The sequence below is a fragment of the Coregonus lavaretus genome (assembly GCF_964263955.1).
Source record: "Coregonus lavaretus genome assembly, chromosome: 25".
In the NCBI taxonomy this organism is placed as follows: domain Eukaryota; kingdom Metazoa; phylum Chordata; class Actinopteri; order Salmoniformes; family Salmonidae; genus Coregonus; species Coregonus lavaretus.
The window spans coordinates 35,898,021-35,916,758 of NC_140012.1; the positions used below are offsets into that span (position 1 = coordinate 35,898,021).

Here is an 18,738-nt window from a genome sequence, read left to right on the forward strand (position 1 = left end):
ACCTTTATGGTAGAGTGGCCAGACGGATGCCACTCCTCTGTAAAAGGCACATGACAGCCCGCTTGGAGTTTGCCAAAAGGCACCTAATGGACTCTCAGACCATGAGAAACAAGATTCTCTGGTCTGATGAAACCAAGATTGAACTCTTTGGCCTGAATGCCAAGCGTCACGTCTTGAGAACCTGGCACCATCCCTACGGTGAAGCATGGTGGTGGCAGCATCATGCTGTGGGAATGTTTTTCAGGGACAGGGACTGGGAGACTAGTCAAAATCGAGGGAAAGATGAACGGAGCAAAGTACAGAGAGATCCTTGATGAAAACCTGCTCCAGAGCGCTCAGGACCTCAGACTGGGGCGAAGGTTCACCTTCCAACAGGACAACGACCCTAAGCACACAGCGAAGACAACACAGGAGTGGCTTCGGGACAAGTCTCTGAATGTCCTTGAGTTGCCCAGCCAGAGCCCGGACTTGAACCCGATCGAACATCTCTGAGGAGACTTGAAAATAGCTGTGCAGCGACGCTCCCCATCCAACCTGACATAGCTTGTGAGGATCTGCAGAGAAGAATGGGAGAAACTCCCAAAATACTGGCGTGCCAAACTCGTAGCGTCATACCCAAGAAGGCTCAAGGCTGTAATCGCTGCCAAAGATGCTTCAACAAAGTTCTGAGTAAAGGGTCTGAATACTTATGTAAATGTGATATTTCTATATTTATTTTAATTTTATCTGTTTTGCTTTGTCATTATGGAGTATTGTGTGTAGATTGATGAGGGAAAAAAATGTGCTCTCAAAGTATAATAATGGACCTGCAACTTTGACTTTCTCCACTTCCGCTTTGCCTTTCTGCAATTTCTCTTTAATTGATTTTCCTCACTCATCCAATGGGCACTCTGTTTAGATGTGACCTTTTTCAACTTTACTGGAGCTATGGCATCAATGGTTGCCCCTAATTTGCTATTAAAGTTATCAACTGAATCATCACGAGGTAGGCAGAATAGGTGATGGAGTATTGTTCATACACTCAATAAAATCTGTAGCAACTTCAGAGGTAAGAAGCGTTTCTTAATAATGCGTTCAGCATTATCCTGTACTATGGGCAACAATGTAGTAAAATAATAAACAGTGGTGATCAGATAAAGCAACATCTACAATAGAGGATATGTCAATAGAAAGCCCCTTGGTAATAACCAGGTCCAGAGTATGGTCGCAGTTATGGGTGGGCTCAGTAACATGTTTGATAAAGTCCATAGAGCGCAAAATATTTTGAAATTCAGTGGCCTTGGAGTCTCTTTGTCAACATGAATATAAAAATCTCCCAACACAATGATTGTATTATAGTTCTCAAGGACAATAGTTCAGAGAAATCAGTAAATCAGTGCTTTGGTGGCCTATACAGGGTTATAGCCAGCACTGGTGGCTGACATTTAAACAGTATAGCATGATGCTCAAAAGACCCAAAGTCGCCAAATGAAATGTCCTTACAGCTGGGAGTGTTAGTAAAAATAGAGGCTGTCCCCCCACCCTTTTTCCCTTTTCTGATAGAGAATGAAAAGCTGTAGTCCGGGGGGGAGGGGCTTCAATAAGAGCGGTTATACTTGTGATTGCTCTAACATTTAAAAGGGACATATTCAATGAGTGTGGGCCACTCTGCCCCTGGGGCATCTGCCTAGAGGTAACCAGATTATTAACGTTACAACCACGTTTTCTGACAGTCTCCAATCTATCAGAATGGTAGGAGATGACAGAAGGTGGAGTTAAAGGAAGATAAATTAGGTTACTCACAATCATTTCTATTGGAGTTGATATGGTTTCCAAGTCCTCTGTTGCTTATTCTGACAGGGAGAACTGGAGCACTACAGACCCTGTCTGTCAGTCTCTAAAACAGTTTGGGACGTTGCTGGAAATAATCCTGAAACCACTGCGGTTAGGGTGAATCCGTCTCTTTTAAAAAGTGCTGGTTGCTCCCACAGCAAATCAAGGTTGTCACAAAAAGAGACATTCCTGTTGTTGCAAAGTTTCTTTAGGTGCTCGTTTAGGGTAAAGAGTCGGCTGAAACGTTCCAAACCCCTTCGGTAGCACGGGAGGGGGCCAGAGATAATTATTCTCTTCCCTGTGCTAGCGAGGGTAAAAAAAAAAAAAAAAACGTCCTCCCTCGGATTGCCGAAAACGAAGGTCGTTAAAACCTACGTGAGTGATGATGGTGTCAGTATTGGAATAGTTGGCCATAACCGTGGGCAGGAGAGAGTTGATGTCATGGACACGGCCTCCTGGGTGACAGTGGACCTTGGTCAGTCTACAGACCGTAGGCAAGCCAAAATCTCTCACCATCGAGCTGCCCATCTAGAGTCACATTTGTTTATTTTGCATGCTGTAGCAGCCACAATTTTACATAAAGTAGGTTTTTATAGGACCATAGGGTGTTTTTCTTTTTTTGCCCTGGTATCGTAGTATCGTGACAACCCTAATATCTTGTTGCCCTTCGTATGGTGGTGGGCTAAGAAATGCTTTGGGGCTGTTAACCTGCATTAATACAGTGGGCATTTTCCCTTTGAGCAAGCTTACTGTGAAATGGGAGGTGATGGTTAATCCATATGGTGCTGGGTTATACACTGCTCAAAAAAATAAAGGGAACACTAAAATAACACATCCTAGATCTGAATGAATGAAATAATCTTTTTAAATACTTTTTTCTTTACATAGTTGAATGTGCTGACAACAAAATCACACAAGGTCTGGATTTGGAGTCACACTCAAAATTAAAGTGGAAAACCACACTACAGGCTGATCCAACTTTGATGTAATGTCCTTAAAACAAGTCAAAATGAGGCTCAGTAGTGTGTGTGGCCTCCACGTGCCTGTATGACCTCCCTACAACGCCTGGGCATGCTCCTGATGAGGTGGCGGATGGTCTCCTGAGGGATCTCCTCCCAGACCTGGACTAAAGCATCCGCCAACTCCTGGACAGTCTGTGGTGCAACGTGGCGTTGGTGGATGGAGCGAGACATGATGTCCCAGATGTGCTCAATTGGATTCAGGTCTGGGGAACGGGCGGGCCAGTCCATGCCTTCCTCTTGCAGGAACTGCTGACACACTCCAGCCACATGAGGTCTAGCATTGTCTTGCATTAGGAGGAACCCAGGGCCAACCGCACCAGCATATGGTCTCACAAGGGGTCTGAGGATCTCATCTCGGTACCTAATGGCAGTCAGGCTACCTCTGGCGAGCACATGGAGGGCTGTGCGGCCCCCCAAAGAAATGCCACCCCACACCATGACTGACCCACCGCCAAACCGGTCATGCTGGAGGATGTTGCAGGCAGCAGAACGTTCTCCAAGGCGTCTCCAGACTCTGTCACGTCTGTCACGTGCTCAGTGTGAACCTGCTTTCATCTGTGAAGAGCACAGGGCGCCAGTGGCGAATTTGCCAATCTTGGTGTTCTCTGGCAAATGCCAAACGTCCTGCACGGTGTTGGGCTGTAAGCACAACCCCCACCTGTGGACGTCGGGCCCTCATACCACCCTTATGGAGTCTGTTTCTGACCGTTTGAGCAGACACATGCACATTTGTGGCCTGCTGGAGGTCATTTTGCAGGGCTCTGGCAGTGCTCCTCCTGCTCCTCCTTGCACAAAGGCGGAGGTAGCAGTCCTGCTGCTGGGTTGTTGCCCTCCTACGGCCTCCTCCACGTCTCCTGATGTACTGGCCTGTCTCCTGGTAGCGCCTCCATGCTCTGGACACTACGCTGACAGACACAGCAAACCTTCTTGCCACAGCTCGCATTGATGTGCCATCCTGGATGAGCTGCACTACCTGAGCCACTTGTGTGGGTTGTAGACTGTCTCATGCTACCACTAGAGTGAAAGCACAGCCAGCATTCAAAAGTGACCAAAACATCAGCCAGGAAGCATAGGAACTGAGAAGTGGTCTGTGGTCACCACCTGCAAAACCAGTCCTTTATTTGGGGTGTCTTGCTAATTGCCTATAATTTCCACCTGTTGTTTATTCCATTTGCACAACAGCATGTGAAATGTATTGTCAATCAGTGTTGCTTCCTAAGTGGACAGTTTGATTTCACAGAAGTGTGATTGACTTGGAGTTACATTGTGTTGTTTAACTGTTCCCTTTATTTTTTTGAGCAGTGTATCTCTGCTGGTCTATGTGCTCACACCGGTATCCCTCTTCCACCTGTGTTTGCAGTCAAAGACATCATCCCTCTGGGGTCTCCTCGTCCCAAACCTTCTCCGGCCCCCTCCTCCCTCCAGGAGACCCCAATGAAACCCTCTCAGCCCCCAGGACGCCTCTCCAACCCCAACACCTACCCCCTGCCCAAACGGGTGCTACCCTTGACCAGCCACGAACTGGACAAACTCAGGGCGAAGCCCGTTCCTGGCCTGCCTCCTCACCCTCCCCACCCACCAGGGTTGCACCACCGAGCCTCTGGGGGTGGAGGTGGGGGTGAAGCCAAGGATGGCCCAGCCAACTTTACAAACACCCTAACCAGGAAGATCCAGCATTCCCACAGACCCCAGACCCCCCACAGCCCTGTGACCCCTAACCCCTCTAGGGGCACGACCTTTAACCCTAGGGGTGGTATGGGAAGGGACAACCCCCTGTCGCCCCCCTCTATCCCCCCATGCAGAGTCAGTGCCCCCAGCAGAAGGAGGGACTATGGAGCGGCGCCGAGGGAAGACATGAACAAGAACCTCAAGGTAGAGATTATTTTGAGTTTGTTCTCTTTTCTCTGATCACATCCCTATCAGTGTTGGGGTCAATTCCCATTCCAGTTCTCTTCAATGCTTTTCAGTGGGGTAAATTTGGAATTGGAATTTGGTTTACTTTCTGAATTGAAATGGAGTTGACCCCGACCGTGATCCCTACATACTTTATTTGCTGTATCTATCTACTTTCCATTGACATAGAAATCTCACGGCAGCTTTACCTCATGTCTATCCACCACACTTATAGGTTGGATCCAGTGATATTGGGAGCTCTAGACCTCTGTTCCCTGCTGCCCAGACGCGCAGGCTCTCTGTGCCCCCAACCGTTACCTCCAGACCGGGGCAGAGCAGCCAGCCGCAACCCTCCCCTTACATGGACCCCCGGAGCCCGGAGAGCAGCCCAGCAGAGCGCAGGCACCACTTCTCCCAGAAGCTCTCGCAGTCTCTCCAGTCTATCCGCCAGTACAAAGTAGGAGGAGACGGGAAGGAGAGTACAATGAGGAATGGTGGTCCACTGTCACCGACCACGCGCATCCCTGTCACTCCACAGCAGGTACACTACATGACCAGAAGTATGTGGACACCTGCTGGTCGAACATCTCATTCCAAAATCATGGGCTTTAATATGGAGTTGGTCACCCCTTGAAGGGAAATCTTAACGCTACAGCCTACAATGACATTCTAGACGATTCTGTGCTTCCAACTTTGTGGTAACAGTTTGGTGAAGGCCCTTTCCTGTTTCAGCATGACAACCCCATCGAACACCTTTGGGATGAATTGGAACGCTGACAGTGAGCCAGGCCAAATCGCCCAACATCAGTCCCCGACCTCACTAATGCTCTTGTGGCTGAATGGAAGCAACTCCCCGCAGCAATGTTCCAACATCTAGTGGAAAGCCTTCCCAGAAGAGTGGATGCTGTTATAGCAGCAAAGGGGGGACCAACTCCATATTAATGCCCATGATTTTGGAATGAGATGTTCAACGAGCTTTTTGCCATGTAGTGTACTTCATTGATCCCGAAACTCCATGTCCGGAGCAGATACAAACAAATAGACTATATTCTAAACTAAACTGTCTCACTCTCACCTCACACAGGAAAGTAAATAATGACAATTCAATGATGTTGATATTTGGTTCTCTTCTGTTTCGGTCTTTCCACAGAGTCGTGGTTCCCTGGATCACAGAGGAACCACACCCTCTAACGAGCGGTTCACTCCAGGTACAAATTAGACCTACTAACTCTTATGTAAAAAAACAAGCCCATCATAGACCTCCTATTTTAGATAACTGAACCCTTGTAAATGTAGTCTATAAACACATCAATAGGTTAACCATCTCCAAATGATATGTTTCAATGTTGTTCTTTTTGTACAGTAACAATGCTGATGCAGACGTAGTAGTTTCTGAGGCCCCTTCTGCCATTTGACTAATGACTTGTTGAGAGTAGTATACCATGCAAATTCAGGCTAACTTTGCATGAAGTGCACCTGTTTGCTGTTAGAGTTTATCTAGTGGGCCTCTCTGTAGCGTGTGCTAAAAGCCTTGAAAATGTGGTTATCACAATTCAGACTTAACAATTAATGTCATATTTTGACAGCTTTGTAAAAACCCACATACTCTCATTCTCTAGTATTTTACTTGTTGGACTTTACATGAAATATTCTATTTACTGTGAATGTTGTTGTTGATGATGTTTTCTCCCAAAAGGAGGCACCAGATCCCTGTCTCTGAAGAGACTCAGACACCCAGACTTGGAGGGGAGAAACAGAGGAATAGCAGAGTACATGGCTAATAAGAGACTGCGTCCAGAGGACTATATCCCAGGCCCTATCAGTACCAGTCACCCATCCTATGGAACAGCCAGGTGAGTGGGGCAGAGGGGTAGACATTTAATTTAATGCAACTTTATTTGTCCCCTTCGGGCAATTACTATTAGGGCTAACTTTGTATGACGTGTAGTTGCTGGAAATTACTACAGAAATACGGACAATGGAGTAAGCTAACCTTATCGTTTGTCTTGTGATCGTATATATAATTGTGCTAACTAAGCTCATAAGGCATTTAGAAGTTATATTCTACAAGAATCAATGAATACAATATCAATTGAAATAACCATTGAAAAGCCAGAAATCTTACTGATTGTGATCTCTGTAAAGCCTGGTTTGTGATGGCTAAATGCTCTGTTGTGAATACATTTGATTTAATTTGACCCCGTACTCCTAGTTCTAAGATGTCCCCCAGCCCCAACCCATCCTACCTGAAGAAAGTCTTCATGAAGAACAGTCTGAGCTCAAGTCCTACTCTAAGGTTGAAGGAGAGACTCACCCCTAAGAAGACAGAGGAAGGGATGGAGAGTGGGAGTAGGACTGTCCCTACCTATCCACTCTCCACACCCAAGCCTGCGAGGCAGCGCTGCACCGGCCATGGACAGACGCCATGCTGCAATAGTGTGAGGGAGAACGGCAACCCTCAGGCTGGATACAGGAGAATTGATCACCAATCTGGCAACACTCAATCTTTTTACAGTGGTAGTAATCCCCAAACTGGCAACCACTACAGCCAATCTGGCAACCCAGCCAACCTGCCAGTCACAATCCCTAGTAGAGGAGAATGCAGCAGAGATAAAGAGGCCAGAGAGCGAGAGAGTAGAGGAGGAGAACCGACAGGTCGCCCCGACGGGAGAACTCCCAAAACTTCCTCGAAGTCTCAGAGCTCGGACTCGAGCTGCCCTAGTTTTCGGCGCCGTCACGCATTGGAAAAGAACCGACACGTCTCTGTCCCCCGGAGAACGAGTGCCTTGCCAGATGACCTGAATGACCTTTTCACCCCTGACCCCATAACCTCTAGCCCATCTAGAGCAGCGATTACCTTTTCCCCCAGTCCCCAGAGAGGAGACGGTTCGCCCTCTGTACACAACAAGGTTCCTCTGTCTGTTGTGTTGGCTACTGTCAGTAGTGCTACTATGGGACCGGGGTCCCCCTCTGTAACAAGCCCAAGAGAAATCCCCCCAAAATCCCTCTCACAGCGAATCCTGTGTCCCAAGATCTCTCCCTGTACGGACACTGCAATGGACCCCTGTAAGCTACTCCTGGACCCCAAAATCTACTCCTCCTTTGTAAGGCTGGAGATGGGCAGGAATGACTTGACTAAACTAGAGACTGGCTTGTATAGAGCCATCACCAGCACTCCTTCTTCCTCAGGGAAGCCCTCGTCCTGTAAGGAGGAGTCTGTTAAGATGGAGGATGTCGCCTCAGGACTGAAAACGAGATCTCCTGGTATTGCTTTAGCAGGGTTGGAGTCACCTATGGATGAGGATGAGAATTCCTACCTCAAGACTGAGTCCTCCGTCCTGAAAACTATCCCCCTCGCAGCCTCTGCAAAGTCCTCATCCTCGTGTAATGACAAGTCGTTTAGCATGGAGACGGCAGACCTCAAAATCAGTCCCACCTCACCCCTGGACCAACATGGACAAGGAAAGGAGGGTGAAGAGAGGAAGGAAGGAGACCAGAAGTTCCATAAGAGTTTATTGTTTTTTGAGGAAGGAGAAGAAAGAAGCAAGAAGGAAAATTCCCAGAAGAGTCTGCCATTTCTGGAGGAGGACCCTCTGGATGTGGAGCTGGGCCTAGGCCTCGACCTGAGCCTGGGGCTAGAGTTGGCGCTATCCCAGACCAGCAGCAGCAGTGACGAGGACCAGCTGCCGTCCCTGCAGCAGATCCTGGACCTTACCGCCCGGCCCCCAGACACCCCAGAAAAAGGAACCTTCCCTGCTCCCAGCAGCCCCGTTGGGCTCCGACACCACAGCCAGCCAGTAAGAGGCTACTAAAAATTTTTATTTACTTATTGTAATTTTCCAGTTTTGATGTAGGCCTAAATATGATCCAGAAGCCACTATAACCAGTCTGTAAGCAGCAACTTTCTATACTGTCATTTATATGGTTTGGTTGTATTTGGTTGTAACTTACTGTAGAAGGTTAGAAAAGTTCAAATGACTAATTTTGAAATGCCGTAAAATAGTGGACTACAAATCCCAAGTCGTCACTAACAATGCTACGGTGTTTGGTACAGTGTTTTACACTAGTATGACCTCAGTCTAAATGGGTGTTCTCTCTGGCAGCCTTCGTCATCTAAAGCCAAACCCACGAGTTACAGGAACAACCTGGATGAGATGCTGAAGGAAAAGGAGACCATTCAAAGGTATTGCTTTATCATAAGTGACATTATAGTGCTATCTTCTCCATGTGGGTCTTGGAGATGGAGAAATTGCTTTAAAATGACAACGTGCCATTGTTGTGAGATGACACATTGCTGTTAAACGTTCTGTCCTTGTTGTTTTCCCCCAAGGTCTAAGGTGATGGAGAGGTCTCTGCATTGCTTAACCCCCTAGAGTTGATTAACGCAGTTTAAGATAGAGATATCTGTTTTCTTGCATTGGTTGCATCTCAATCCACCGCATCCGCCGATATCGCACTTCCGCATCTGCCGTGGAAGGTGGCAGAGCTAGAGGGGTGTTGTGATGTCGAAGAAGTCAGGCGCAGGAGGGTAAATCACAGAATAACAGGCTTTATTCCGCAAATCCAGCGTTATGCAGTAATGTGTCCAAAAATACTCCAGTGCGCAAAACAGGCGCACTGGAAAATACAAGGCACACAGGGAATTATCCCGGCGATACAAAATACACGGAGCTCCGCCGAGCTTAACTATCCTCCACAATAAACAATCACACACAAAGACAAGGGGGCAGAGGGAACACTTATACAGGTACTGATGAGGGGATATGAAACAGGTGTGTGTGAACAACAAGACAAAGCCAATGGAATGATGAGATGAGGAGCGGCAGTGGCTAGAAGGCCGGTGACGACGGCCACCGAAGCCTGCCCAAACAAGGAGAGGAGGCAGCTTTGGAGGAAGTCGTGACAGGTGTTTGTCAGACAATGAGACATCCCGCAAATCGGTCTTCTCACGAAAACGTCTGTAGCGTCTGAACGGTTTGACCTAAAAAACTATTATGACTATGGAAAGGGGAGACTCTCACGAACACGATGGTGGTATCCGTTTAGCTTTGTGTCAGGGGACTCGTCTGAAGTCGGTACAGTCGATGTGCCTACTTCTGTTTGTAGAGTACGAACCATTTGGGCTACAAACTAATCCTGTACCGTTTAAAATAATGAATGGAAGGATGAATGTAGTTTTGTGCCTACGCAAAAAAGGGTTAAATATGTGTAAAGAAATATATTTTACATTTTAGTCATTTAGCAGACGCTCTTATCCAGAGCGACTTACAGTTAGTGAGTGCATACATTTATTTTTATTTTTTTCATACTGGCCCCCCCCGTGGGAATCGAACCCACAACCCTGGCGTTGCAAACGCCATGCTCTACCAACTGAGCTACATCCCTGCCGGCCATTCCCTCCCCTACCCTGGACGACGCTGGGCCAATTGTGCGCCGCCCCAGCTCTGGAAAAAATTAAGAGACCACTGCAAATGTTTCTTAAATCAGCATCTCTACATGTATGACAGCCATTCCATTCCAGTGTCTGTTGAATTCCACCAACACAGGCACACCTCATTCTACTGAATTAGGTACTGATTAGATGATCACCTGAACCAAATCTTATTTAACGAGGAAAAGTATAAAAACCACTGCTGTGGTCATCACTATCCTCTTGCAATAGGACCAGCTGGATGGCAAAACAGTGCTAATAGTACCTCCAAAAGTAATATTAATTTAAAAAATAACTATTGACCATGCCAAAAGAGTTGAAAAGGAAAGTTTTGAGTGAGGAAAAGAACGATTCAATTCTGGCTTTACTGGCAGAGGGATAAAGTGAGCGTCAGGTTGCTTCCATCCTTAAAATTTCAAAGAGGGCAGTTCATAAGAACAAGGTCAAGCAGCAGACATTGGGGACAACAAAGCTACACACTCTACTGACCGGGATGACCGCCAACTCATTCGAATGTCACTCAACAACCGTAGGATGACATCAAGTGACCTACAAAACTAATGGCAAATGGCAGCTGGGGTGAAGTGCACGGCGAGGACAGCTCGAAACAGGCTCCTAGGGGCAGGGCTGAAGTCGTGCAAAGCTAGAAAAAAGCCCTTCATCAATGAGAAGCAAAGAAGAGCCAGGCTGAGGTTTGCAAAAGACCATAAGGATTGGACCATAGAGGACTGGAGTAAGGTCATCTTCTCTGATGAGTCCAATTTTCAGCTTTGCCCAACACCTGGTCGTCTAATGGTTAGACGGAGACCTGGAGAGGCCTACAAGCCACAGTGTCTCGCACCCACTATGAAATTTGGTGGAGGATCGGTGATGATCTGGGGGTCCTTCAGCAAGGCTGGAATCGGGCAGATTTGTCTTTGTGAAGGACGCATGAATCAAGCCACGTACAAGGTTGTCCTGGAAGAAAACTTGCTTCTTGTTGCTCTGACATTGTTCCCCAACTCTGAGGATTGGTTTTTCCAGCAGGACAATGCGCCAAGCCACACAGCCAGGTCAATCAAAGTGTGGATGGAGGACCACCAGATCAAGACCCTGTCATGGACAGCCCAATCTCCAGACCTGAACCCCATTGAAAACTTCTGGAATGTGATCAAGAGGAAGATAAATGGTCACAAGCCATCAAACAAAGCCGAGCTGCTTGAATTTTTGCGCCAGGAGTGGCAGAAAGTAACCAACATCAATGTGAAAGACTGGTGGAGAGCATGCCAAGACGCATGAAATCTGTGATTGAAAATCAGGGTTATTCCACCATATATTGATTTCTGAACTGTTAAAACATTAGTATTGTGTTGTTTAAAAATGAACATGAACTTATTTTCTTTGCACTATTCGAGGTCTAACAACACTGCATATTTTTTGTTATTTTGACCAGTTTCCATTTTCTGCAAATAAATGCTCTAAATGACAATATTTTTATTTGGAATTTGGGAGAAATGTTGTCAGTAGTTTATAGAATAAAACAAAAATGTTAATTTCACCCAAACACATACCTATAAATAGTAAAACCAGAGAAACTTATATTTTTGTAGTGGTCTCTTTATTTTTCCAGAGCTATATATATATATTACACAGTGAGGGGAAAAAAGTATTTGATCCCCTGCTGATTTTGTATGTTTGCCCACTGACAAATGGGCAAACATACAATGGTAGGTTTATTTGAACAGTGAGAGACAGAATAACAACAAAAAAATCCAGAAAAACACATGTCAAAAATGTTATAAATTGATTTGCATTTTAATGAGGGAAATAAGTATTTGACCCCCTCTCAATCAGAAAGATTGCTGGCTCCCAGGTGTCTTTTATACAGGTAACGAGCTGAGATTAGGAGCACACTCTTAAAGGGAGTGCTCCTAATCTCAGTTTGTTACCTGTATAAAAGACACCTGTCCACAGAAGCAATCAATCAATCAGATTCCAAACTCTCCACCTTGGCCAAGACCAAAGAGCTCTCCAAGGATGTCAGGGACAGGATTGTAAACCTACACAAGGCTGGAATGGGCTACAAGACCATCGCCAAGCAGCTTGGTGAGAAGGTGACAACAGTTGGTGCGATTATTCGCAAATGGAAGAAACACAAAAGAACTGTCAATCTCCCTCGGCCTGGGGCTCCATGCAAGATCTCACCTCGTGGAGTTGCAATGATCATGAGAACGGTGAGGAATCAGCCCAGAACTACACGGGAGGATCTTGTCAATGATCTCAAGGCAGCTGGGACCATAGTCACAAAGAAAACAATTGGTAACACACTACGCCGTGAAGGACTGAAATCGTGCAGCAACCGAAAGGTCCCCCTGCTCAAGAAAGCACATATACAGGCCCGTCTGAAGTTTGCCAATGAACATCTGAATGATTCAGAGGAGAACTGGGTGAAAGTGTTGTGGTCAGATGAGACCCAAATCGAGCTCTTTGCCATCAACTCAATTCGCCGTGTTTGGAGGAGGAGGAATGCTGCCTATGACCCCAAGAACACCATCCCCACCGTCAAACATGGAGGTGGAAACATTATGCTTTGGGGGTGTTTTTCTGCTAAGGTGACAGGACAACTTCACCGCATCAAAGGGATGATGGACGGGGCCATGTACCGTGAAATCTTGGGTGAGAACCTCCTTCCCTCAGCCAGGGCATTGAAAATGGGTCGTGGATGGGTATTCCAGCATGACAATGACCCAAAACACAAGGCAACAAAGGAGTTGCTCAAGAAGAAGCACATTAAGGTCCTGGAGTGGCCTAGCCAGTCTCCAGACCTTAATCCCATAGAAAATCCGTGGAGGGAGCTGAAGGTTCGAGTTGCCAAACGTAAGCCTCGAAACCTTAATGACTCGGAGAAGATCTGCAAAGAGGAGTGGGACAAAATCCCTCCTGAGATGTGTGCAAACCTGGTGGCCAACTACAAGAAACATCTGACCTCTGTGATTGCCAAAAAGGGTTTTGCCACCAAGTACTAAGTCATGTTTTGCATAGGGGTCAAATACTTATTTCCCTCATTAAAATGCAAATCAATTTATAACATTTTTGACATGCATTTTTCTGGATTTTTTGGTTGTTATTCTGTCTCTCACTGTTCAAATAAACCTACCATTAAAATTATAGACTGATCATGTCTTTGTCAGTGGGCAAACGTACAAAATCAGCAGGGGATCAAATACTTTTTTCCCTCACTGTATATAGATATATTTCCTGAGCTACCATATCTCCTAGATATGATATATTCTTTGACTGTCTTGTTTGTCATTTATGAATGTGTAATTCAATGCGTTTTCTCTGGGCCATAGTAGTAAAGGCCGAATTCAATATTTTATCAAATATTTTGCTGTTGTTTTGTTACCCAAAGGGGTCCTAAAATTCCAAATCAAATAGCTAAATGAGCCATAGTATGACCATCTTAAAACAACCCCCCCCCCCCCCCACGGCTTAGACTTTTAAGTATTAGAAGTGTTCTATTTCATATCATATGAGTACTATGTCATAACAATGTGTGCTATGTCGTGGTTATTCCCCCCAGGTCTAAGGAGATGGAGGCCAAGCTGCGTCTCTCCTGTAAGGAGAACCTGCTGAGACTGGCGGAGGAGGAGGAGGAGGAGGAGAACATAGAGGCAATCTCCCAGCAGCAAAAGTAACTACACACACACACGCTTAAAACACACATACATACATACATACATACATACATACATACATGCATACATACATACATACATACAGTGCATTCGGAAAGTATTCAGACCTAAAATGGATTAAATAGTTCATTTTCCTCATCAATCTACACGCAATACCCCATAATGACAAAGCAAAAACATGTTTTTAGACATTTTTGCAAAGTACTTTGTTGAAGCACCTTTGGCAGCGATTACAGCCCCAAGTCTTCTTGGGTATGACGCTACAAGCTTGGCACACCTGTAGTTGGGGAGTTTCTCCCATTCTTCTCTGCAGATCCTCTCAAGCTCTGTCAGGTTGGATGGGGAGCGTCGCTGCACAGCTATTTTCAGGACTCCAGAGATGTTTGATCGGGTTCAATCTGGCCTCTGGCTGGGCCACTCAAGGACATTCAGAGACTTGTCCCGAAGACACTCCTGCGTTGTCTTGGCTGTGTGCTTAGGGTTCCCCAGTCTGAGGTCCTGAGCGCTCTTCATCAAGGATCTCCCTGTACTTTGCTCCATTCATCTTTCCCTCGACCCTTACTAGTCTCCCAGACCCTGCCGCTGAAAAACATCCCCACAGCATGATGCTGCCACCACCATGCTTCACCGTAGGGATGGTGCCAGGTTTCCTCCAGATGTGACGCTTGGCATTCAGGCCAAAGAGTTCAATCTTGGTTTCGTCAGACCAGAGAATCTTGTTTCTCATGGTCTGAGAGTCCTTTAGGTGCCTTTTGGCAAACTCCAAGCGGGCTGTCATGTGCCTTTTACTGAGGAGTGGCTTCCGTCTGGCCACTCTACCATAAAGGCTTGATTGGTGGAGTGCTGCAGAGATGGTTGTTCTTCTGGAAGGTTCTCCCATCTGCACAGAGGAACTCAGGAGCTCTGTCAGAGTGACCATCGGGTTCTTGGTCACCTCCCTGAACAAGACCCTTCTCCCCTGATTGCTCAGTTTAGCTGGGCGGACAGCTCTAGGAAGAATGTAGGTGGTTCCAAATTCTTCCATTTAAGAATGATGGAGGCCACTGTGTTCTTGGGGACCTTCAATGCTGCAGAAAGTTGTTGGGTACCCTTCCCCAGATCTGTGCCTCGACACAATCCTGTCTCGGAGCTCTACGGACAATTCCTTCGACCTCATGGCTTGGTTTTTGCTCTGACATGCACTGTCAACTGTGGGACCTTATATAGACAGGTGTGTGCCTTTCCACATCATGTCCAATCAATTGAATTTACCACAGGTGGACTCAAATGATGTTGTAGAAACATCTCAAGGATGATCAATGGAAACAGGATGCACCTGCGCTCAATTTTGAGTCTCATAGCAAAGGGTCTGAATACTTATGTAAATAAGGTATTTCTGTTTTTATTTTTAATACATTTGTAAAAATGTCTAAAAATCTGTTTTCGCTTTGTCATTATGGGGTATTGTATGTAGATTGATGAGGATATATATATATATATTTTTTTACATCCATTTTAGAATAAGGCTGTATTGTAACAAAAAGTGGAAAAAGTCAAGGGGTCTGAATACTTTCCTAATGCACTGTACATACATAATGTACATACACAAAAGAGGAGAGCACATAAAACATAGAGGAGGCCATGTAGCCTAGCGGTTAAGCGCGAAAGGTCGCTGGTTCGAATCCCTGAGCCGGCAAGGTGGAAAAACCTGCCGTTCTGCCCCAAGGTACTTAATCCCCAACAACAACCGCTTCCCAGGCGCCGAAGACGTCGATTTAAGGCGGATAACTGCAGAAGATTCATTTCGGTTTAACTGTCTAGGTACCCCCAACTGTCTAGGTACCCCCTTTTCCTTTCTCCCAGGAGCAGAGGTAACTACACACACACACATGAGGAGGACTAATAACCACAATCCCACACTTCCATGTGTGTATCTCTTGTCAACCCCAGGGAGTTCCTGCAGCGTTTCTCAGTGTTGTCTAGTGCCATCCAGGACCTGCACTCCGGCGAAGCGGTGTTCAGCCTGGACAACTTTGGCCGTCTCTTCAGCCAACACACACTGCAGCTGAGACACTGTAACGTCACCCCGTGTGACACCACACAGAAAACAATCCTCTGGTAAGGTGTGTGTGTGTATCTGTGAGAGAGTGAAAAGACTGAGAGGAAATGTTCAGTTCTCTCCTCTCTTGCCCCCATCACCCCATCTCTCAAAAAAATGTCCTCTCCCTCCATTCTCTCGTTCCCTCTGTGTATCTCAGGTCATCTCCAGACCAGTTCAGGACCCAGGTCAGTTCCCAGCTGTTCCAGAGAGCCTACTGCTCCTCCCCCTGCCCTCCCCAGGTGGCCCGCTGGCTCTTCCAGGTACTACTCTACACCCCCTTTTACCTCTTCCTGCGCTAGACAAATCAAATTGATTTGTTTGTATAATTACTTAAATGTAAATGATTGATCAGTGGATTGATGTCTCCTCTCTCTTGCTCGCTCTCTCTCTGGTGGTTTGGTGGTACGCAATTCGTTTTTTGGGGGGGTGGGGGGGGGGTTTAATCAAATGAGGATGGCTCATTAAAGACAGACAAAAAGTCAGCCTCTCTCTCTCCCTCCTGTAGATGATGTCAGTCCACTCGGACAAGCTGACCTGTCATCAGGTCCTTAAGGCCCTTGGAGATATTGCCTGCTCTGCTGCTGAACACATGGTGCTGAATAAGAGTGAGAGGTATGAGGTTTGGGTGCCCAGTGTTGGAGACGTGACCCTGGTCTTCATGAACATGGGGGTTCCCTTTGTCACACTGTTCCCCCTGGAGAACCTACAACCCCCCTTCACTGAGGGAGACCTGATGTAAGTCTGTGTGTGTGTCTGTGTGTCAATAACAACTTTGTTCATACAATTTTTATGATAGACGGTAATAACTACGTGTGTGTGTGTGTGTGTGTGTGTGTGTGTGTGTGTGTGTGTGTGTGTGTGTGTGTGTGTGTGTGTGTGTGTGTGTGTGTGTGTGTGTGTGTGTGTGTGTGTGTGTGTGTGTGTGTGTGTGTGTGTGTGTAGAGAGGGCATCCAGATCAGCACAGAGAGCCTGTCCAGTAAGAAGCTCAGAACTTTCCCTGAACACAACTTTGACAACGTCATCAAGTACATGTGTCATTGTACGTCGTTGTGCCCGCGGGCCTACAGTGACAGAGACCTGCTGTTACTCCTGACGGTGGTGAGCAGAGTGGGCCTGGACACGCAGCTCACCCTCCAGCCCACCGAGCACCTCCGCTCCCTACTGCACAACCTGGTCAACAGCATCAGGGACTTGGACAGCATGGTCAGTCAGTCAACCTTTTTATTTCTTTCTTCTTCTGTGGCTTCTGAGTGGTGCCGTAGTAACACGTGTACACGTGCAACCACAATGGTTGTGGGTTCAATCCCCGCCTCAGCCTTTCTAACTTAATCTTATACTTGCTTGTCTCCCCCATCCACTTATTCGCTGTCTAAATAAACCCAGGGCTAAATAATCCCAGCCTCCTTAGCCCGGGGCTAAGGGAGTGTTCACACTTGCACATTCTAAAGTGGGCTAGCGCCAACCTTAGCCCAGGGCTAGCTGGCCCTGCTCCGGAGCAGGGTTAGCACCGAACTCTCTTGTTTACCTGTCCGGGTCGACAGGGAGAGATTATTTCACAGAAAATAATAATGTTCCATGAGTTTTGTCAAAGTTTCGAGTGACGAAACGTAGCTAGCTAATGTCAACTAACAACTCTCACGTCTTGTTGTGCGGAACCATTGCTATGGATACTCAAACACACAGCACAGGGAGTGGGGGACAGACCAAGACAAACAGCTATAGATAGGAAGAAGTTACTGTATTTCTGATTTCGGGTTCGGCCGCACCTTTAACTTTGGCAGAAGCAATCGGGCCAGAGTAGGGCCTGAATGTTGCGGGCATGGGCAGGGCAGGACTCTAGATAGAATGTAACATTGAACGCATGTCAGAAATAGGATGTACTTGTCGCATGTTGTGTTTGTACGTTAGCCCAGGTCTTTGGAATACAAGTGTGAATCCTTGGCACAGGGTTAACAAATGCTTGTGTTAATGTGGGATTAGCTAGCCCAGGGCCAGTCTTAGCCAGGGGCATTGTGAAATGCAGTGTGAAAAGGCCTTGAAAGGGGAAATTCCACCACTTTTCGACCTCGTATTCATGATCTCTGGTACCATACCAGTGTCTACATACAGTACGTGAAAATGGCACATTTCTACATTTTGTAGTAAAAAAATATAAAGTTAAAAAGTGCAATTGGTGTAATCTAAAGTAAAAACATTTTAACTCGTGGTGACACCGGGAGCATGGGAATGCCCTCCCCCTGGCTAGAAACTCATTGCAGGTTTTGACATTGAATTAGGAATTACAATAGTAATTTAATAGGATCTCTATGGGTTTTTCAAATCACTTTTTATGTTTTATTTTTTTCTCCTACTCTATAATGTCTTAGATTATGACTTTTTTTTAGGACCTTCTTATCTTTTTAACTACAGAATGTAGACATGCACCATTTTTACATACACTGAGCCCCAAAAGTATTGGGGCAGTGACACATTGTTTGTTGTTTTGGCTCTGTACTCTAGCACTTTGGATGATACAAAGTTAAAGTGCAGACTGTCAGCATTAATTTGAAGGTATTATCATTCATATCGTATTATCATTGTGGTCCTTTGTAGCTCAATTGGTAGAGCATGGCGCTTGTAACGCCAGGGTAGTGGGTTCGATCCCCGGGACCACCCATACATAAAAATTTATGCACGCATGACTTTAAGTCGCTTTGGATAAAAGCGTCTGCTAAATGGCATATTATTTATTATTATTATATCGGATGAACCGTTTAGAAATTACAGCACTTTTTGTACATAGTCCCCCCATTTTAGGGGACCAAAAGTATTGGGACAAATTC

At 46.2% G+C, this 18,738-nt stretch overlaps 1 protein-coding gene across 4 annotated transcripts in view; it reads left to right on the forward strand.

Annotated features, from left to right (window-relative positions):
* LOC311101050 (uncharacterized protein) overlaps positions 1-18,738 on the forward strand; it is a 37,952-nt gene that overhangs the window by 13,150 nt on the left and 6,064 nt on the right. For all 4 annotated transcript variants that reach the window (XR_014609870.1, XM_084142081.1, XM_084142082.1 and 1 more), the window contains 11 exons: positions 4,195-4,706; positions 4,963-5,268; positions 5,878-5,935; positions 6,424-6,580; positions 6,940-8,524; positions 8,831-8,910; positions 13,721-13,831; positions 15,765-15,932; positions 16,073-16,175; positions 16,421-16,650; positions 16,858-17,119. Coding sequence is in view for 3 of the 4 variants with exons in the window: in XM_084142081.1 (XP_083998207.1) it covers positions 4,195-4,706; positions 4,963-5,268; positions 5,878-5,935; positions 6,424-6,580; positions 6,940-8,524; positions 8,831-8,910; positions 13,721-13,831; positions 15,765-15,932; positions 16,073-16,175; positions 16,421-16,650; positions 16,858-17,119 (3,572 nt within the window). In the remaining variant the exon portion in view is untranslated. The remainder of the gene's footprint in view (positions 1-4,194; positions 4,707-4,962; positions 5,269-5,877; positions 5,936-6,423; positions 6,581-6,939; positions 8,525-8,830; positions 8,911-13,720; positions 13,832-15,764; positions 15,933-16,072; positions 16,176-16,420; positions 16,651-16,857; positions 17,120-18,738) is intronic.